Genomic DNA, 23,306 nt, shown 5'->3' with positions numbered 1-23,306 from the left:
ATGAACTGGAACACTGACTGCACCCCAGACCTCCTCACCCAACATTAGTACTTGATCTCTTGCAATCTTGTGGTTGAATAAGTACAAACCCCTACAGTGACACTACAAAATCTAGTGGAAAACCTTAGTGTGGAGGTTATAACAACAAAGGGTGAAGGTGTGTGTGTGTGTGTGTGTGTGTGTGTGTGTGTGTGTGTGTGTGTGTATATGAGCAGTACATGATCAGCATCAACACAGACTTCAGCCCACTGTCAGTGAACCAGTGGTCAACATTAGGGCAGCATTTGAAGGGTGTGTGTTGGGGAGGAGTTCTGTGTTTGGCAAAAATTGCTCCAGAATGATTACTTTTAAGATTTTTGGGGAAAAAAACAACCCTGTAGCTATTACAGATTTGTATTGGATTAAAGTCATAGATCTTGCAGATAATCACTTCAATCACGGTACCATGTCACGTACAACTCATTCATCAAATGGGGATTAAAGAAGCCAGGAAATTGGACATTGTGCAAAATCCTCTATAATACATTTAAGGCAGGTAACATCAACACTCTAACACTGTCATTTAAAAGTTTTTTCTTCTACCACACCCGATGTGTTTGAAGTCTCAGTCTGTATTTGGCATTAGATGTGTACGATATGTGAGAGGAGCTGGAGTACCGTCTCAAAGGAGATGGAGACCTTATTTATAGGTCTTTTTGACTGAGCAATAAAGGATAGAAGATACAGGTATTTTCCAGGCAACTACAGCAGGAGGAATGAGAAAAACATAACTATTATATTTTGGGTAATGAGAGTTGTGGGAAACTTGCTGGTTCTGGGATCAAACTGATGTATGATTGTCACTTCTTGTCTGCAGAGTGCTCATCTGGCGCTGATTGACACTTTGATGATGGCCTATACGGTCGAGACGGTGAGTATGGAGAAGGTGGTAGCGTGCATGCAGCAGTATTCTACCGACTGCGCTGATGGAGACGTACCTTATGACACAGAAGATGGAGTCATTAGCTGGATGAATAAGGTAGCATTATTATTCATTATTTCTTCCTGAACTCATTTAGATTGTGAGTTTGAAATGCATGAATATTTAAGACAAATTCAAAATCATCTTCTCTTACACTGTGAGGCAAATTGAATCTAGCCATCTGACTACTGCTCAAAATGATACATCATGATGATACATTCTCACACTGTATGATACCTCATGACACACACAGTAAAAAATGGAGTGTCAATATTGCAGTGTAAACCTATTTTCCTCTGGATAGAGTAGTTATAACACTATGCAGAGTAAAATCGTCTAAATGGTAGTGTCAAAAGTGAGAGTTAATTCCCACTTGCACACAACGACAAAATCTACTCTGCAGGGTGATGATTCCCCACGAAAATACAATATAGAGTCAGATTAACTCTGAAAATCTTACACTATCTATAGTGTTAAATATTTTTACACACCTCATTGTTAATTTTGACACAAAATAGAGTAAAATTAACTCTAAAAATCTTACACTGGCTATAGAGTAAATTTTACACTGATTTTGAGTGGGACCAAATGTTATCTGACAGAGAGTTAAATTCAACTCTTAAAGAGTAAAATTGACACTATGATTTTTACTGTGCAGGTTCTCACACTGTATGATACATCATGATGCAGGTTCCCACACTGTATGACACAGGTGTGACACATCATGACACAGGTTCTCATACTTAGCGATATCTCATGACGCAGGTTCTCACACTGTATGATGCTTCATGACGCAGGTTCTCACACTGTATGATACATCATGACGCAGGTTCTCACACTATGTTACATCATGACGCAGGTTCTCACACTGTATGATACATAACACAGGTTCTCACACTGTATGATACATCATGACGCAGGTTCTCACACTGTATGATAACTCATGACACAGGTTCCCACACTGTATGATGCATCATGACACAGGTTCTCACACTGTATGATGCATCATGACACAGGTTCTCACACTATGTTACATCATGACGCAGGTTCTCACACTGTATGATACATCATGACACAGGTTCTCATACTTAGCGATATCTCGTGACGCAGGTTCTCACACTGTATGATACCTCATGACACAGGTTCTCACACTGTGTGATGCATCATGACAGGTTCTCACACTGTACGATACATCAGGACGCAGGTTCTCACACTGTATGATACATCATGACACAGGTTCTCATACTTAGCGATATCTCGTAACGCAGGTTCTCACACTGTATGATAACTCATGACACAGGTTCTCACACTGTATGATACATCATGACGCAGGTTCTCACACTGGATGATAAATCATGACACAAGTTCTCACACTGTATGATGCATCATGACACAGGTTCTCACACTGTACGATACATCATGATGCAGGTTCTCACACTATGTTACATCATGACACAGGTTCTCACACTGTATGATACATCATGACACAGGTTCTCATACTTAGCGATATCTCGTAACGCAGGTTCTCACACTGTATGATAACTCATGACACAGGTTCCCACACTGTATGATGCATCATGACACAGGTTCTCACACTGTACGATACATCATGACGCAGGTTCTCACACTATGTTACATCATGACACAGGTTCTCACACTGTATGATACATCATGACGCAGGTTCTCATACTTAGCGATATCTCGTAACGCAGGTTCTCACACTGTATGATACATCATGACACAGGTTCCCACACTGTATGATGCATCATGACGCAGGTTCTCACACTGTATGATGCATCATGACACAGGTTCTCACACTGTACGATACATCAGGACACAGGTTCTCACACTATGTTACATCATGATGCAGGTTCTCACACTGTATGATACATCATGACACAGGTTCTCACACTGTACGATACATCATGACACAGGTTCTCACACTATATGATACATCATGACACAGGTTCTCACACTGTACGATACATCATGACGCAGGTTCTCACACTATGTTACATCATGACACAGGTTCTCACACTGTATGATACATCATGACGCAGGTTCTCACACTGTATGATACATCATGACACAGGTTCTCATACTTAGCGATATCTCGTAACGCAGGTTCTCACACTGTATGATACATCATGACACAGGTTCCCACACTGTATGATGCATCATGACGCAGGTTCTCACACTGTATGATGCATCATGACACAGGTTCTCACACTGTACGATACATCAGGACACAGGTTCTCACACTATGTTACATCATGACACAGGTTCTCACACTGTATGATACATCATGACGCAGGTTCTCACACTGTACGATACATCATGACGCAGGTTCTCACACTGTACGATACATCATGACACAGGTTCTCACACTGTATGATACATCATGACACAGGTTCTCACACTGTATGATACATCATGACGCAGGTTCTCACACTGACACATATGATACATCATGACACAGGTTCTCATACTTAGCGATATCTCGTAACGCAGGTTCTCACACTGTATGATACATCATGACACAGGTTCTCACATTGTATGATACATCATGACGCAGGTTCTCACGCTGTATGATACATCATGACACAGGTTCTCACACTGAGCAATACCTCATGATGCAGGTTCGCACACTCAGCAATACCTCATGATGCAGGCTCCCACACTGTATGATACATCATGACACAGGTTCTCATACTTAGCGATATCTCGTAACGCAGGTTCTCACACTGTACGATACCTCATGACGCAGGTTCCCACACCATATGATGCATCATGACACAGGTTCTCACACTGTACGATACATCATGACGCAAGTTCTCACACTATGTTACATCATGACGCAGGTTCTCACGCTGTATGATACGTCATGACACAGGTTCTCACACTGAGCAATACCTCATGACGCAGGTTCTCACACTGCACGATACATCATGACACAGGTTCTCACACTGAGCGATACCTCATGACTCAGAAGCTCGCACTATGATACCTCATGACACGCTGTATGATACCTCATGATGTAGGTGCTCACACTGTTCGATACCTCGTGATATAGGTGCTCACACTGCCAGGCTGCCAAGCAGCCACATCACACTGATGACAGAAAGACTTTAACAAACCAGGCCAAAGTTCTTATAGTAACTACAGTGATAAACTAACCCCACCCCTACTCCATACAATCTCTGACCATGCTAATTAAGCTTCTTAGATTTATATCAGCTCATGACTCTGCTCATACTACACGACCTACTGTTCAGTTTCTGATAGGTCAGGAATTCATTGTGACCTCTAAGAGCTCACTCAAACACCTCAGTCATGCATTGTTGACCCTTCCCCATCTAACTCACACAATTTAGCCATGATATGTTGTGTTGTGGTCTAATTTTCGAAAGGTGAACGAATACTTGAAAGAAATCATCATTCAGGAGCAAAGCAGGAAAGAGGCGCAGAGGGCAGAGCCCCTTGAGATCCCTAAGGTAAGTTTACCAGCCTCCTGTTCATTATCAAGTCGTAATTATTATTTTTTTTTTTTGTGGCATTCCTGTGTTAAAGGTGCTCTTTTTTCTTAAAGTAAAACCTTTTCTTTAAAATCAACTGGAGTTTCGTATCAGAATGGGATTTTATAATTTAATTGTTAGTAGTACAGTAGATGATATAAGTAGTTTATTAATGTAGTAGTAGGTTTATAGAGGAATATCCATTTGATGAATGAGATACAGGGAAGAAAACTGAATTCAAACCTAAACGCAGACAATGACACTGTGAGACAAACAAGGCTCAACCATAAATTTTGGCAAGATTTCATAATAAACAAATGTTCTTTGCATGTTTATATAGCAAAGAGCCAGGAAGTGAACTGGAAGTGGAATGGCAGAGATTTTACTAGAATTTTGGAAGTTCCTGCCTCTGCTGGTGGGGAGGGATAGTATCCTGGATTGATGAAAACAGAACGAAATATCTGATAATTGTGTGTGCTTACATGAAATACATTACTCTGGTGCAGAGATGTTTACTGCTACTGTATAAACAAGGCATGTAACAAATCATATGATGATAAATCATGATTGCAGGTTAATGACGATTCAAATTTATGAAATTAAAAAAAAAATTAATCGTGATTATTACCAGGCTGCATAATCTCTTACTTTTCCTAGCTGTAATTACAGTTTTTAGATAACAGAGTGTGCAGTAAGATACAACAGCAGAAATGCACGTGACTTCACCCGAGGTGGAAGTAACACAGCTCTAATGCTGCAAAAACACTCAGAAAAACAGATCTAAAATGGATGAGAGCTGTTGTGTGATTGACCGTACAAATAGATTTAACAATAAATCAGAGCTCTCTTTTTACAGACTGTTGAAAGATAAATGATCATAAAAGTTTATTAAGAAAAGGCCTATTTGTTAACTTTTTTCACTTTTAATAAAAGGAATATTTTAATATGTTAATAGGTTATTATATTCTCCTCCAACCTTTACAAATGTGGGTAAATAATTATTGTTGGTTATTAATAAAAGAAAACAATGTTTTTTTTTATTGAGCAAAAGATATTTTTAAGTGGATAATGAATAGGAAAATATATGTAGCATTTTTTGGTAATAACATTTTCTTCATTTATTTTTGTTTTTCAAAAATATTGTGGGAAAATCAAATCGTGTACCCAATATCGTGAATCAAATCAGATTGTGAATTGGGCAAATCATTACATACCTAATATAAACTGTTTTTAAGGTAATCAGTCAAAATGCTCTGCCTTGAATGGCACATGCCATGTTGCTGTATAAGGGGTTTTGTGGACTTTGCTGAGTCATAGACTCATTGTTGTGGAAGCTCCAGAGCTGCTGTGTAGAATCTCTCAGTTTGATGTAATGAGCTTGACGTTTGCTGATGTATGTTCTGCATGTTTGATAGTCTGCGTTTTTAGAGTGCCACACACTCCCATACTGCGCTCTCGGTGAAACCCGTATGCTGCCGGGTCAGTGGTGATGAACACTGAGCTACTGATCTACATTCACCACTGACACTGCTAGCATTCAACTCATCAATCATGTTGAGTTCAGTTAGGCACAGAACCGAACAGAGCACCAAAAAAACCCCTTCTTGAATAAAAAATAATAATAATACAAATAAGCAGCTTTTTACCCAAAGAGATGTTTCAGAAATAAGCAAATACATGAGCAAGCAGCGCAATGGTGACCAAAGTCTGAACAAGAGAATACAAACAGGTTGCAGATTAACTTTCATAATTATTAAATGTACAAAACTCAAAGAATGTGATAACCTGCTTATTAAAGCTAGACGGCCTTTCGATTTCATAAAATCAGTGAAATTTATTTCCCTTTGAAATGTGGTCATTGTAATATATGTTTATTTCTGTAGTGTCTCACAAAATATCAGGACATTCTGTGGCTGGGAAGTTATTTAATTTGAGGGGATTCCCGAGCAAATAATGTGCATGAAATCACCCACTTCGTGCAGTCAAGCAGACAGAGGAAGTCTGTGTGCGCATGCGCAGGTTTACCTTTGACTGTGTACTGACAGTTACATCATTCTGTTGCTAAACGAACAGCTGATCACACCGAGGTGCTTGCTGACCACCGATTAGTTTGGTCCTGCGTTTCCTTTCCTTCGTATATAACATAATGTCTTTTCTTTTCACTTTCCATTACTGTACTTGGTCTTCTACGTTTCAATTGCACACTCACGTCCTCCATTTTTCTCTCCTGTTTCAAATTTGTATCCCACAATGCCTTGCGTGAATGGGGAAAGCCCACCACGTGATGCATGATGTAGTATCTTGAATTGGGTCATGGTGAAGCAGGAAAAAATAGTGGAGAATTTAGGGTCACATGGCCTTTAATCCGTTAATTGTTCTATTAAAAAAAAACTAATAAAATTGGAAGTCTGTGATTCGAATTCAGTAGCTTTGGTCCACTAAACAAAAATAATTGGGTGTCAGGGAAAATTATTTTTATGACCTACACTTGAAAAATCTGAAAGGCAGTCTATCTTTAATAAACTAGAACATGAGGTGAAGGAAATAAAAAATAAATAAAAAACTCTACACATGCACATTCAGTTGGCAAACGTACGCAGAAATGTACAAATGTAACCACAAATTCCCAATATCTGCTATTGAGCAGAAATTTTATTCACTTAAAATGGATTTTGAACATATTGATTCCTGTTCCAGTGTTTATTAGCTCTGTATTGTTCAATTAGAGGAAAAGAAAATTATTGTGTCAACTGACCTTTGACAAGCTCTAAAATATTTGTGTACAGTTTTGCAAAAGCTTCTCCCTTTCCCTCCAAAGAAACACTTTGGCTTTTGCATACAGCAAAACCCAGTGCAGCTCTTTAGGGAAATTCCTGAGAAGAAAAAAAAAATGCCATAAACCTTATCATTATCCCTGGACCCTCATCAACCTTCCAAGCTGCATTGCTGTCCCAACACTAGAGTAACCACAGGGATTCCTGTCATCTTCTGCAGCTTAAACGAACAGTTCTGAACAGTACGTCGTTTTGTTTTTTCTTCCAGTGATTACCTCACTGTTTTACTTAAAGTAATGAGCTATTGATTAAACAGTAAATTACATCACAGTACGTTTACTTTCTTTTTTTTTCCTCCTGTGATGGGATGAGATTTTCCTTCCTGATCCTGATTCCTGTTTCTCTCTGTCCTCTCTTTCACTCTATTTTCTGACTGAAGTCTCCAACCAAATGGTATATGAAGCTGGTTCCTGTAAGTTTCAACATAGATGTGTTTGTTTTCCCCTCCATCATGCTTTCATCTGCTTGTTTCTGTTCAGCATCAGTCATGTCAATCAAACCACATAATCGCTATCATACACAAGAAATCCTGTCTAGTGTTCATCTGCCTCAGTGTATGTCACATCACCCATTATGAGGTAAAAGCCAACAAAAAAACATGATTCTCTCACTGTGTGATTCCATTAACAGCGACATAATTCATAGAACATCATCCAAACATAGAAGCTCTTGGAGAGACTCGAACATATTCGCTATATCATTACACAAAATGACATCTTAGCAAGTTAAACTATCTTTAACAAGTGTTGCCAGGCAAAACACATCTCGGCCGGCACGGGCGCAGATAGAGGGGGGGACGGGGGGGATTCGTCCCACCCAGATTTAAATTCACCTCGTTCGGTCCCCCCCACTTATAGGGAGGAAAAAACGTCTATGCTGTCTTTCTTTGCATAAGGCAAACCTCACGGAAAAATCAAAAGACTAATTACCATTCGGTTTATTGAGGTGCACAGCAGTACATACATAGTTGCAACTGCGCAGACTGCACGGGTTGCAAGCTCGAGCTTGGTTGCTATGGTTACCCACAACAAGTTTGACAGGCATATCGGGGACAGCTCCTCCTAGTTCAGGACCCCAACACGGCATGATGAAGGGTGCCAAAAGGCAGAAAACGATTGCATCGTTTTTTCAACAACAAAAAAAAACGACTGGAAGTAAACTGTGCCTTACTTTATCATATCACCTTGCAATTTTTTGATAGTCTGTTCAAAGTAATGTCGTAGTGAAAGTAAAATCGTACGGAGTGATGCCTTTCTGGTAGCCTCCTTCTTTCAGTGGTAGCCTGTAGATACAGTGCTCAGAAGGAAGTTTTAATGTTTAATCTGGCGTTCCCTGCCATAATTTCAGCGAGCATATTGTTTCATAAGGAAACTTTGCGAAGAGTTGTTGACTGACTGACGCTCACGCAACACACAGGCATAGTTAGAAAGTCAGGATGCACTGGTTTACACTTTACACACACACACACACACACACACACACACACACACACACACACACACACACGTAGCCCAGCCTCTCGCTATGTTTAACAGTTGGAACTTAGCGGTTTTAAAACTAGTTTTGCAAGTTCTGTGCGTGATGATAATGTGTAAACTTTGGATTTCCATAGGCTACGTTAACATGTTATCATTGTCCTGGCCTGCAGGTAGTTCCTGGTGATGGCAGTGAGGGAGGTGAAATAACATGTATACACACTACCATTCAAAAGTTTGGGGTCACCCAGACAATTTTGTGTTTTCCATGAAAAGTCACACTTTTATTTACCACCATAAGTTGTAAAATGAATAGAAAATATAGTCAAGACATTTTTCTGGCCATTTTGAGCATTTAATCGACCCCACAAATGTGAAGCTCCAGAAACTCAATCTGCTCAAAGGAAGGTCAGTTTTATAGCTTCTCTAAAGAGCTAAACTGTTTTCAGCTGAGCTAACATGATTGTACAAGGGTTTTCTAATCATCCATTAGCCTTCTGAGGCAATGAGCAAACACATTGTACCATTAGAACACTGGAGTGATAGTTGCTGGAAATGGGCCTCTATACACCTATGGAGATATTGCACCAAAAACCAGACATTTGCAGCTAGAATAGTCATTTACCGCATTAGCAATGTATAGAGTGGATTTCTGATTAGTTTAAAGTGATCTTCATTGAAAAGAACTGTGCTTTTCTTTCAAAAATAAGGACATTTCAAAGTGACCCCAAACTTTTGAACGGTAGTGTGTGTGTGTATGTATATATATATATATATATATATATATATATATATATATATATATATATATATTATACACACACACACAAAATGGAATCATTTGCTGACAGCTCAGTCCCCCCGAGTTCAAAAATCCTATCTGCGCCCCTGTCGCCCGGCAGCACTTATTTTATGCCTATATGTTGATAATGGTAATATTTCTCAATCATCAGCTGTCAGGTTATAGTCCTATGAAAATCCATGACCTTGAGTTTGACATTTCAATGTCATTCAAGGTCAAAGGCCATGGCAGCAACTGAAAGCCCATATGGGACGACTTATATGTTGATAATGGTAAACATCTGGCAATCATGAACCATTTTAAAGTTATAACCCTTTGAAAAACCCTGACCTTGAGTTTTATCTTTCAAGGTCACTCAAGGTCAAGATCATGGTGCCATATGAAAGCCCATATGGCACTTCCTATAAGTTGATAATGGCATCCGTCAACCATTTTCAAGTTACAGCCCTACCATCAACCGTTTTCAAGTTACAGCCCTCTGAAAATCCATGACCTTGAGTTTGACCTTTCAAGATCGCTCCAGGTCAAAGATCATGGTGCTAAATGAAAGGCCATATGGGAGTTCCTCCATGCTCATAATAGTAAACATCTGTCTACTGGCAACCATTTTTGAGTTATAACGGAAAATATTTTATTTTGACCGAAAGGTTGACCTTTCCGGTTACCTTGACCTTCACCTTGACCCGATTACCCCCGAAATTTAATCAGGTAATCTACGGACCATTGCCCACCTACTCTGAAAATTTGAAGTCAATTGATGCAACCGTCTAGACGCTAGATTGTTAGCAGACAAACACACACAAACAAACAAACAAACCGCACTGATTACAATACCTCTCCCCGCTTACTCCGTCGCGGGCGAGGTAATTAAATATGTCAAATTTATTTAGTACTGTATTTTCTATTACAACCCCGATTCCAAAAAAGTTGGGACAAAGTACAAATTGTAAATAAAAATGGAATGCAATAATTTACAAATCTCAAAAACTGGTATTGTATTCACAATAGAACATAGACAACATATCAAATGTCGAAAGTGAGACATTTTGAAATTTCATGCCAAATATTGGCTCATTTGAAATTTCATGACAGCAACACATCTCAAAAAAGTTGGGACAGGGGCAATAAGAGGCTGGAAAAGTTAAAGGTACAAAAAAGGAACAGCTGGAGGACCAAATTGCAACTCATTAGGTCAATTGGCAATAGGTCATTAACATGACTGGGTATAAAAAGAGCATCTTGGAGTGGCAGCGGCTCTCAGATGTAAAGATGGGAAGAGGATCACCAATCCCCCTAATTCTGCGCCGACAAATAGTGGAGCAATATCAGAAAGGAGTTCGACAGTGTAAAATTGCAAAGAGTTTGAACATATCATCATCTACAGTGCATAATATCATCAAAAGATTCAGAGAATCTGGAAGAATCTCTGTGCGTAAGGGTCAAGGCTGGAAAACCATACTGAGTGCCCGTGATCTTCGGGCCCTTAGATGGCACTGCATCACATACAGGCATGCTTCTGTATTGGAAATCACAAAATGGGCTCAGGAATATTTCCAGAGGACATTATCTGTGAACACAATTCACCGTGCCATCCACCGTTGCCAGCTAAAACTCTATAGTTCAAAGAAGAAGCCGTATCTAAACATGATCCAGAAGCGCCGACGTCTTCTCTGGGCCAAGGCTCATTTAAAATGGACTGTGGCAAAGTGGAAAACTGTTCTGTGGTCAGACGAATCAAAATGTGAAGTTCTTCATGGAAATCAGGGACTCCGTGTCATTCGGACTAAAGAGGAGAAGGACGACCCAAGTTGTTATCAGCGCTCAGTTCAGAAGCCTGCATCTCTGATGGTATGGGGTTGCATTAGTGCGTGTGACATGGGCAGCTTACACATCTGGAAAGACACCATCAATGCTGAAAGGTATATCCAGGTTCTAGAGCAACATATGCTCCCATCCAGACGACGTCTCTTTCAGGGAAGACCTTGCATTTTCCAACATGACAATGCCACACCACATACTGCATCAATTACAGCATCATGGCTGCGTAGAAGAAGGGTCCGGGTACTGAACTGGCCAGGCTGCAGTCCAGATCTTTCGCCCATAGAAAACATTTAGATTAGATTAGATTAGATTAGATTAGATTAGATTAGATTAGATTAGATTAGATAAAACTTTATTAATCCCTTTGGGAGGGTTCCCTCAGGGAAATTAAGATTCCGGCAGCATCACTACAGACAAACAGAGAAAAGAAATAGAGAAAACTTTTAGATAAATTAAAATAAATTAAGTATTTACATATACAAATATATAAAAAGAATAAGATATGGGGAAGAGAGGAAGGGGAAGGAGAAAAAAAGGTGGGGAGAAGGGGGGGGGGGCGGTAGGAGAGATATTGCACTTTATATTGCACATTGTCCTGTATTGCTTATTGTTAGGCTAGGCTAAAGCTTCTTCCCATCCTCTGTCCTCCTGTTACCCCTCCTCCCCCCCAGAGAGGAGTTGTACAGTCTGATGGCGTGAGGGACAAAGGAGTTTTTGACTCTGTTCGTCCTGCACTTGGGACATCATAAAACGGAAGATACGACAAAAAAGACCTAAGACAGTTGAGCAACTAGAATCCTACATTAGACAAGAATGGGTTAACATTCCTATCCCTAAACTTGAGCAACTTGTCTCCTCAGTCCCCAGACGTTTACAGACTGTTGTAAAGAGAAAAGGGGATGTCTCACAGTGGGAAACATGGCCTTGTCCCAACTTTTTTGAGATGTGTTGTTGTCATGAAATTTAAAATCACCTAATTTTTCTCTTTAAATGATACATATTCTCAGTTTAAACATTTGATATGTCATCTATGTTCTATTCTGAATAAAATATGGAATTTTGAAACATCCACATCATTGCATTCCATTTTTATTTACAATTTGTACTTTGTCCCAACTTTTTTGGAATCGGGGTTGTATAAGATTACAAGAGTATTAAATCTATTTCGAGACATTTTTACTCATTCAAGTTTTACATTTTGCTAATCTTTTCATATATAATTTAGGTAATTTTAAGCATTTATTTCTAGAAAGAAGCAAAATTATCTGCCAACAGAATAAGTTTAATAAACTTAAAGCTTGAAATTAGTAAAAATGTCTCGAAGTACAGGTTGTGAAGTATTTTTGCAGTGCATTTAGTTTAAAAAATCTGTTTCCATGACCCTTTATTAAATTTTATTTTCACTGATTTCCAACCATTCCGACAGTAAAAATGTTTCATGCTATTTGACATCATTCATTTGCGATTCCTGTTATTTTTATTCAGGTTTGTTGTACACAAAAAAAATCATACATGCTCTTGATGCTGGTGATTTCTGCTCACTGCTGTGTGTGTGTGTGTGTGTGTGTGTGTGTGTGTGTGTGTGTGTGTGTGTGTGCGCGTGTGAGATGCAGGCCCGTTATAGGAAAGAACAAACGTTGCCTAAAATGGTACCATGGATCCCCCCAGTGGACAATCTGCTGAAGGACAGCACAGATGGCTGCGCCCTGGCTGCGCTGCTGCATTTCTACTGCCCTGACCTCGTCAAACTAGAGGGTAAGCACCCCTACCAAGTGTGTGTGTGAGTCCATGTGTCAGAGCGTGTTAAATCAGTGTGGCTTGTTATATCTTGACGCCTCAGTTGGACCCTGGAATTTAGAAACGATGACCTGAGAGATGAGAGACATGAAATAGCAAAGGGATTTCACATGTAAAGCCAAGTAATCAGTTAAATCATTGTTCATGTTAATCGCCCTTGTGACACATTTAACATAATCACATCAGACTAGAGGTTTTATCAACCCAGGCATAAAGTAGAAATCAATAAGATTAGTGACAAAATGAAGTGATTGTTTTTATCACACTTGTCATGTGATGTGCTGATTAATGGCCGAACCTCTGATTGGTGGAGTCCTTCTGTACTCCTGACTTGTGCTGTGTTTGCTCAGGCTAGATGTGTGTTTGGGAGCTCATTTTGTACAAAACTTGTTTCCTTGACAGACGTGTGCCTGAAGGAAAGCATGTCATTAGCGGACAGCTTGTACAATCTGCAGCTCATTCAGGATTTCTGCCGCGAGCACTTAAACCGCTGCTGTCACTTCAGCCTGGAGGATATGCTCTACTCCTCTTCTGCCATCAAAGTAAGCCACCATTTCATCAGCTTTAGTACTGTATTCAACCACTGAAGCTACCCTCATCCGTGTCCTTAGTGTAGCGTGAGTGTGAGCTGGCTACAGAACAGTGAAAAGAGAATATTGAGTCTGAGAACTGTCAGCCCTGTGATGACCTGGCGACTTGTCCAGGGTGTACCCCGCCTTTCGCCCGTAGTCAGCTGGGATAGGATCCAGCTTGCCTGCGACCCTGTAGAACAGGATAAAGTGGCTAGAGATAATGAGATGAGATGAGTCTGAGAACAGTATTATACACTCACCGGCCACTTTAATAGGAACTTGTTCTTGATTCTAAGACTCCTGTTCTTGGCTGAAGGATGGGAACCCAATGTGTTCTTCTGTTCTGCATGCTGAGATGCTTTTCTGCTCACCATGGTTGTAAAAAGTGACTCACTATATCCTTCCTGGCAAAAAAGCTTGAATCAATCTGGCCATTTTCCTCTGACCTCTCTTATCAACAAAGCGTTTGTTTCCACCCACAGAACTGTCATTCCCTCACTCAACTCAATGTTTTTTTGTTTTTTACACCAGTCTGTGTAAACTCGAGAAATTGCTGTGTGTGAAAATCCCAGGAGATCAGCAGTTTCTGAAATGCTCAAACCAACACCCATACCACAGTGAAAGAAAATCGCACTTTGAAATCACAATTTTTCCCATTCTGATGGGTGAACACTGTGAACATGAACTGGAGCTCTTGATTTGTATCTGCATGATTTTATGCACTGTGCTGCTGTCAAGAGATTGGCTGATTAGATAACTGCATAAAACAGCAGGTGGATGGGTGTTCCTAATAAAGTGACCGGTGAGTGTACAACTTCAACGCTATTTCATGTAAAGCAGCTTCATTAAGGTTTCTAGTTCAAGGTAAGTTTTAGAAAAAAAAAGTAAGACATCAATATTGGTGAGGGATCAACTATTAATCATTGCAAGATAGCAAGGACTAACTTGTTCATGTGCATTCCTCAACATTATGTGTAAATGTAAACTGATAAAAAATAATTGCAATATGTTCTTTAACCAAATAATGTGTAATTGTTTGCAAGCCGTCATAGTATAAGTGCAAAAGTGAACATCAGGATGATTAGTCAGACTGACAAATTTAAATTAATACACGTTTTATAAAAATACATTCTCAGACTCAGTAAATATTCAGTAAATTGTTTTGTCAAGACATGTAGTGAACAGTAATATCTAGCTTAGACAATCAGCATGGCTAAGAGACATGCAGCTAAAGAAATGCAGCTTTACTATATACAAGTTTAATGTCCACCTCAACTTTAATGTTGGAAATTAAAAGTGCCTGATACATAAATGTGACTTTTACAATGAGGAAGATTTAATATTTTATTTAAAATGCTAAAATATTAACCATGTTTTAAATGTGAATACAGCTATTTCTCTGAAATTTCTCTACTAAAAATACCAGTGCTGTAGTCAAGTCACTAAACCTAGAGTCCAAGTCCAGTCTCGAGTCCCCAGTGTTCAAGTCCAGGTCTCGTCCAAGTCTCATCTCATCTCATCTCATTATCTCTAGCCGCTTTATCCTGTTCTACAGGGTCACAGGCAAGCTGGAGCCTATCCCAGCTGACTACGGGCGAAAGGCGGGGTACACCCTGGACAAGTCGCCAGGCCATCACAGGGCTGACACATAGACACACAGACAACCATTCACACTCACATTCACACCTACGGTCAATTTAGAGTCACCAGTTAACCTAACCTGCATGTCTTTGGACTGTGGGGGAAACCGGAGCACCCGGAGGAAACCCACGCGGACACGGGGAGAACATGCAAACTCCACACAGAAAGGCCCTCGCCGGCCACGGGGCTCGAACCCGGACCTTCTTGCTGTGAGGCTACAGCGCTAACCACTACACCACCGTGCCGCCTCGTCCAAGTCTTTAAAATAAATTTCGAGTCGAGTCCACTATTGAGCAGAGTCGAGTCTGAGAACAAGACTCCAACTGCACCATTTGATGCTGGCTGTTGCTGCCTTTATGTGAAAGCGTCTCTTCTACTGTGTTGGACTAACATTACTGCTCGACTGCCCCATTTTGGTTAACAGGCTACAGGTAAAAAGCTTGTTCATCGCTCTGCAAGCCCCACCCACTATCAACAGGGCAAATAACGAGAGAGGGTTAACACTCGCTAGTTCATCGCTCAGCAAGCCCCGCTATCAACAGGGCAATGAACATAGCATGTCACTTCCTTCTCTGGGTGGAGTCTTGCCAAATGATGATTGAAGTTCAAGGTTGTCCCCATCATCTCTTCGATAGTTCTTCTACATATGGAACACATAGCAGTGCATTTTTTCCCACTGCACGAGAAGTCTGTATAAGCAAAGTGGACAATCCTAGGGACATTCTCTCCAGGCATTTTAGCGCCATTAACGTTAGTTTGTTCCTGAACAGGTGAATGTGCGTTCTCTTGCACAAAATTTGTACAAAAATTAATGTAGATGTAAATATCTTATGCCCAAATAATAAAGAAACTATCCGAGTCCTCGTCTCCAATTTACGAGCCCAAATGCAGTTAATGCACGAGTGCAAGTCCAAGTCTGAGTCATTAGTGCTCAAGTCAAGTCACAAGTCCTTAAAATTAGGGCACGAGTCGGACTTGAGTCTGAGTCCTGGACTCGAGTACTATAAGCCTGAAAAATACACATATGGCAGTATGAACATTTTTCTACTCATTAAGAAAAATAATGTGTGCATTGATTTCTATGTGTCCTATGAATTCGGATTTTGTTCCACTGGAACAGGGATGGTGTGTGTTTTGGTATTAACACAAACATTGAAATTCAATGCATGTTGAATTTCAGCAAGACTGTGTAATCATTATTCTCTGTGGTCATACAACAGTAAATATGCAACCCAACATCATCCAAAGGTTATAACAGTTGAAAAAAAATTAAAAATTAGCCTAATTTTACCACAGTGATACACATGCTTAGTCCCTTTTAACAGCCATTGTATAGTCACCCACCAGTCACAAACAGAACTAAGGTTCACTGGGATGCGGCTGGAAAACCAGAATTTATAGCAGACTAAAATACTTTTGTACTTGTGGTACACTAGATTATGTATGGTCAATAGTTTGTGGACACCTGACCGTCACACACATGCATGTTTGATGAACAGCTCATTCCAGAGTTAGTTCCCCTTTGCTGTTATAATAACCTCCACTCTTTTAGGAAGGCTTTCCACTAGATTTCAGGGTGTGGCTGTGGGGATTTGTGTTCATTCAGCAACAAGAGCATTAGTGAGCTCAGACACTGATGTTGGGTGAGGAGGTCTGGGGTGCAATCAGTGTTCCAGTTCACCCTAAAGGTGTTTAGTGGGGTTGAGGTCAGGGCTCTGTGCAGGACACTCAAGTTCTTCCATTCTAACTTTGGCAAACCACGTCTTCATGGACACGCTTTGTGCACGGCAGCATTGTCGTGCTGGAACAGGTTTGGGCCTCTTAGTTCCAGTGAAGGGAAACTGTAATGCTACAGCATACAAAGACAGTCTATACAATTGTGTGCTTCAAACATTGTGGTAACAGTTTGGGAAAGAACCACATATGTGTATGACGGTCAGGTGTCCATATACTTTTGACCACATAGTGTATTTTGTAGTTTTTGGCAGTACACTGGAGTTTCCAGTATTACCTCCCCCAACTGTCTTGTACTATAACTGAAATGGAAGCATAGACATGTGCATCAAAGTTTACTCTTGTCTATATGAAAACATCTGCTATTTCTTCAGTGGTAGACCGACTGGATCAGCTCTAACGACAATAACAGTGGTATACAATGTCAAGGCCATGGTTTTTGTGTATTGCATAGCTTGCTTTTACAAGCAGAAGAACAGTGAGTAGGCACAGGCTACTTGTATTTGCCAACGTGGTGAGTCATGTGTTACAAAACTCTCAGTGGTGAGAGGCTCCCCATGGTAACATGTTCTCAGCTTCTGTAAAGACATGCTGAAATATAAATCACTCCCAGGCTTCTATGTGGAGGAAAAATACAATCATCCTTGAAGTTAATGGTTAAAACAAATGTGTAGAACATTATTTTACTCAAAGAGAATCTAGTTGAGAATCCAGGCAAATGTTCCAGATGGTCATTCATGGCTGAATATTTAGTTAGCCCACTTTACTGGATGTATAGCAACTGTAGCCTTGCTTGGTTCATTCTGCTTTTGAAATTTGTTCAATAATGTAACCAATCAACCTAATCTCTCTTTACTTCATCTGTAGCAAACATGATGCAGTATTAACACACATAATGTCTCCATAGAATGAAATGTTTACTTTGAATGAAATGTGAACTTTTATTAATCACTCCTGTTGAAACTCAACAGTTTAGCAAATCAAAATATCAAATATATTTCTGTAATATTGGGCTGTTAACTTATTGAAAGCAAATTGTTTTTGGTGGGCAGTGCAGCCTTTGTAGCCCAGTAGAAACCCCTCCAACAGAGCACTGACACATGGCTTCATTGGGATCCTTTGACAAATTCAAGTACACTGTGTTTTAATGGTTTTTGCATTGAAAAAATTACCTCAACAATTATTGGACAGTGTCTTTGTCACTGGACCATGTCTGGGCCTCTTAGTTCCACTGAAGGGACATTTTAAAGCTACAGTATACAAAGGCATTCTAGAACACAGGTTTCCAACCCTGGGTTGGAGGACCACCTGTCCTACACATTTTAATGTTTTCCCTGCTTTAACACACCTGATTCAACTAATCAACCATTTAACAGCCTCAAAATGGCTGTCTTAGGGCAGGAAAGCGCTAAAATGTGCAGGACAGGTTCTCTAGCACCAGGGTTGGGAATCTACAGTTATGGTCAGAAGTTTACATACAGTGACATGAATGTCATTTTGGATATGAATGTCATGGCAATATTTGGGCTTTCAATGATTTCTCTGAACTGTTCTTTTTCTGTGGCAGAATGATTGCACAGCATACATCTTTAATAAATAAATAAATACAAACTAGAATTCGGTGCACTGGTTTTCTGGAAATTCAGTTTTCTGAAATCAACACAGGGTCAAAAGTAAACATACAGGGTCAAAAATGTACATACAGCACACCTAATATTTGGGTAAAATGTCTCTTCTCAAGATTCACCTTGACCAAACGTTTTTTGTTTACCATGAACAAGCTTCTGGCAGAATTCTGGTTGGATAGTTCATGACTCTTCTTGGTAGAGTTCAATTAAATTTATTTCTTTTTCTTGGCATAGACTCGACTTATAAGTACGGTCCATATATTTTTAATAGGGTTGAAGTCAGGGCTTGTTTTAAGCTTAAAGTGCTGATGACACGTTTTTGACATCTTTGGCGATGTTTTATAACATAAAAAGTAATTCCCGATGATCCATATATTAATTCACGAAGGCGCCTATTTTACAAGTTATGATAAAAAACGCGGCTATTTGGGCAAATTTGACAGGGCTGCAGCACCCAGGAAATGAAAGAGGAGGAGGAGCTATATGACGTCAGCGAAAGAACCTTCCTCCTAACTTACCAGTTTGTTGTTGATGCGACAGGTGTTCAGTTTGTCATTATTATTATTATTATTATTATTATTATTATAATACATTATTATATATATATATATATATATATATATATATATATATATATATATATATATATATATATATTAGTTATTATGCCTTCACGTTGTGTTGCCGGCTTTTGCTCCAAAACCTACAAGGATGGGGTAAGTTTATTCAAGTTTCCCAGAGATCCCGAGCTGCATGCGAAGTGGGTGAAGCAAGTCAGGCGCACTCGTGACAAGTGGGAGCCCTCACCAACATCCGGCCTGTGCTCTGAACACTTCGATTTGGATTGTTTTGACACCCTTCCCAGCTTAAAAGAATCTCTTGGGTGTTCAGTTCATCACAAACGTGTGTTACTACCATCAGCTGTGCCTACACAGTGTTGCCAGATTGGGAGGTTTCCTGCCCAGTTGAGCGGTTTCAAGTGCATTTTGGTGGGTTTTGAACATATTTTGGGCTGGAAAACATCAGCAGTATCTGGTGCACTTGAAACCGCCCAACTGGGCGGGATTCCTCCCAATCTGGCAACACTGCCAGTATTCCGGAGGGGGTCTACTCGTAGCTATGCCGGATCCAAAGACAGTCCTCCTGTCAGAACATGTGTTGTGAAACGACATAAGATAAAGGTACGTAGAGCTATAGATTCTACATGATAATCATAAATGTAATCATAAAGTCGGCGTGATATCAGTCATGTATTTGCTTGTGAAAGCTTGCGGCTTTCATGTAACTGCCGCCTAGCAACGAGAGGCAAAGGGTAAAGAGGGTAGGCTATCATAGATTCTATTCGGAAGAGATCAACACAATTCTAGACTCCCAGAAGAGGAAGAGCTAGCACTAGAGAGTTCACCAGCGTTTTCATGCGCCATTTCCATTGAGTAGAACCAGAGTAGAACAGCCAGTGAACCGCAGCATGTTCTCCTGCTGACGTCACAACATGGCCGCGAGCCACGGACCCAGTTTTCTTGTGCTGTGCAATTAAAAGTTTTTGCGTAACAACAGCTTCTTTTCACGTAATTATAACAGAAATCTAACATGTTTGCCATGTTGTATAGTTTATTTAAGAAATTGCATAGAGTCATGTTCGTGTCATCAGCCCTTTAATGTTAGCCTGCTTTATCCTCCACAACCAGCTCTGATGCGTGTTTGGGTTCATTGTCCTGTTGTGACTCCCAATCATGTTCAAGTTTCCAATGGTTTGAGGTTTTGCTGAAGAATTCTGAGGTAGTCCTCCTTCTTCATTATTCCATCCATTTTGTGCAATGAACCAGTTCCACTGGCAGTAAAACAGCCCCAGAGCATGATGCTGCTACCACCACCACCAGTTGGTAGTGTTCCTCTGTACATCATGGTCATTGTGGCCAAACAACTCAATCTTTGTCTCATCTGACCATACAGCTATCCTCCAGAAGGCTTTTTCTTTGTCCATGTGGCCAGTTGCAAACTTTAGTTAAGCTTGAAGGTGTCAATTTTGGAGCAGGGGGTTATTTCTTGGATAGCAGCCTCTTAGTCCACGGTGATATACAGTGGGGCAAAAAAGTATTTAGTCAGTCACCAATTGTGCAAGTTCTCCCACTTAAAAAGATGAGAGAGGCCTGTAATTTTCATCATAGGTATACCTCAACTATGAGAGACAAAATGAGAAAAAAAAATCCAGAAAATCACATTGTCTGATTTTTAAAGAATTTATTTGCAAATTATGGTGGAAAATAAGTATTTGGTCAATAACAAAAGTTCATCTCAATACTTTGTTATATACCCTTTGTTGGCAATGACAGAGGTCAAACGTTTTCTGTAAGTCTTCACAAGGTTTTCACACACTGTTGCTGCTATTTTGGCTCATTCCTCCATGCAGATCTCCTCTAGAGCAGTGATGTTTTGGGGCTGTCGCTGGGCAACACGGACTTTCAACTCCCTCCAAAGATTTTCTATGGGGTTGAGATCTGGAGACTGGCTAGGCCACTCCAGGACCTTGAAATGCTTCTTACGAAGCCACTCCTTCATTGCCCGGGCGGTGTGTTTGGGATCATTGTCATGCTGAAAGACCCAGCCACGTTTCATCTTCAATGCCCTTGCTGATGGAAGGAGGTTTTCACTCAAAATCTCACGATACATGGCCCCATTCATTCTTTCCTTTACACGGATCAGTCGTCCTGGTCCCTTTGCAGAAAAACAGCCCCAAAGCATGATGTTTCCACCCCCATGTTTCACAGTAGGTATGGTGTTCTTTGGATGCAACTCAGCATTCTTTCTCCTCCAAACATGACAAGTTGAGTTTTTACCAAAAAGTTCTATTTTGGTTTCATCTGACCATATGACATTCTCCCAATCCTCTTCTGGATCATCCAAATGCTCTCTAGCAAACTTCAGACGGGCCTGGACATGTACTGGCTTAAGCAGGGGGACACGTCTGGCACTGAAGGATTTGAGTCCCTGGCGGCGTAGTGTGTTACTGATGGTAGCCTTTGTTACATTGGTCCCAGCTCTCTGCAGGTCATTCACTAGGTCCCCCCGTGTGGTTCTGGGACTTTTGCTCACCGTTCTTGTGATCATTTTGACCCCATGGGGTGAGATCTTGCGTGGAGCCCCAGATCGAGGGAGATTATCAATGGTCTTGTATGTCTTCCATTTTCTAATAATTGCTCCCACAGTTGATTTCTTCACACCAAGCTGCTTACCTATTGCAGATTCAGTCTTCCCAGCCTGGTGCAGGTCTACAATTTTGTTTCTGGTGTCCTTTGACAGCTCTTTGGTCTTGGCCATAGTGGAGTTTGGAGTGTGACTGTTTGAGGTTGTGGACAGGTGTCTTTTATACTGATGACAAGTTCAAACAGGTGCCATTAATACAGGTAAAGAGTGGAGGACAGAGGAGCCTCTTAAAGAAGAAGTTGCAGGTCTGTGAGAGCCAGAAATCTTGCTTGTTTGTAGGTGACCAAATACTTATTTTACCGAGGAATTTACCAATTAATTCATTAAAAATCCTACAATGTGATTTCCTGGATTCTTTCCCCCCATTCTGTCTCTCATAGTTGAAGTGTACCTATGATGAAAATTACAGGCCTCTCTCATCTTTTTAAGTGGGAGAACTTGCACAATTGGTGGCTGACTAAATACTTTTTTGCCCCACTGTAAAACTCACTGAACTGTAGACAGTGATCCATCAGCTTCCAGTTCATGGCAGGGCTGTGCCATGGTGGTTCCTGGGTTGTTCCTGACCATCCGAACCAATTTCTTTTCAGCTGAGGGTGACAGTTTGGATTTTCTTGAAGCAAACTGGCTTGGCAAAGTGACTACACCTCCCAGTAACTTGCATACAATTGTTTGAACTGATCTTGGGATCTGCAGTTGTTTAGAAATGGATCTAAGAGACATTCCTGAGTTGTGTATATCTGCAATCCTCTTTCTCAGATCTGCACTTGAGCTCCTTGGACTTTCCCATTTTTCTGTGTGTTGGTCAATCCAATAAGTGCTGTAAACAAACCCTTTTTATGAAGACACAAAGCAGCTACCAACTGTAGTCAATCATGACCACTAACAGGAAGTTAAGAGGTCTTGGCCTTGGCAAGATAACAGACATTTTGGAAGTTTCAGCACCTCTGAATTAATAATTTAAGTGAGTATATGTAAATTTTTGACCCTGAATGTATAATTTTGACTGTGTTGATTTCAGAAAACCCAAAATAAATTAAAACTTCTGCACCAAATTCATGTTTTTTTTCTCATCTCATCTCATTATCTCTGACTACGGGCGAAAGGCGGGGTACACCCTGGACAAGTCGCCAGGTCATCACAGGGCTGACACATAGACACAGACAACCATTCACACTCACATTCACACCTATGGTCAATTTAGAGTCACCAGTTAACCTAACCTGCATGTCTTTGGACTGTGGGGGAAACTGGAGCACCCGGAGGAAACCCACGCGGACACGGGGAGAACATGCAAACTCTGCACAGAAAGGCCCTCGCCT

At 40.5% G+C, this 23,306-nt stretch overlaps 1 protein-coding gene across 6 annotated transcripts in view; it reads left to right on the top strand.

Moving 5' to 3' along the window:
* Nucleotides 1–23,306, top strand: part of camsap2a (calmodulin regulated spectrin-associated protein family, member 2a) — a 94,237-nt gene that overhangs the window by 54,226 nt on the left and 16,705 nt on the right. For 4 of the 6 annotated variants that reach the window (XM_060941771.1, XM_060941770.1, XM_060941769.1 and 1 more), the window contains exons 3-6: nucleotides 857–1,018; nucleotides 4,372–4,455; nucleotides 13,022–13,163; nucleotides 13,608–13,747. In XM_060941771.1, coding sequence (XP_060797754.1) covers nucleotides 857–1,018; nucleotides 4,372–4,455; nucleotides 13,022–13,163; nucleotides 13,608–13,747 — 528 coding nt within the window. Of the gene's footprint in view, nucleotides 1–856; nucleotides 1,019–4,371; nucleotides 4,456–7,280; nucleotides 7,723–13,021; nucleotides 13,164–13,607; nucleotides 13,748–23,306 lie in introns of those variants that run through there. The other 2 variants (XM_060941773.1, XM_060941772.1) reach the window with 2 other exon arrangements.

Source organism: Neoarius graeffei, chromosome 15, assembly GCF_027579695.1.
Source record: "Neoarius graeffei isolate fNeoGra1 chromosome 15, fNeoGra1.pri, whole genome shotgun sequence".
Taxonomy (NCBI): Eukaryota; Metazoa; Chordata; class Actinopteri; order Siluriformes; family Ariidae; genus Neoarius; species Neoarius graeffei.
Note: the sequence above shows the minus strand (reverse complement) of the source record. Positions and strands in the feature narration are given on the sequence as shown.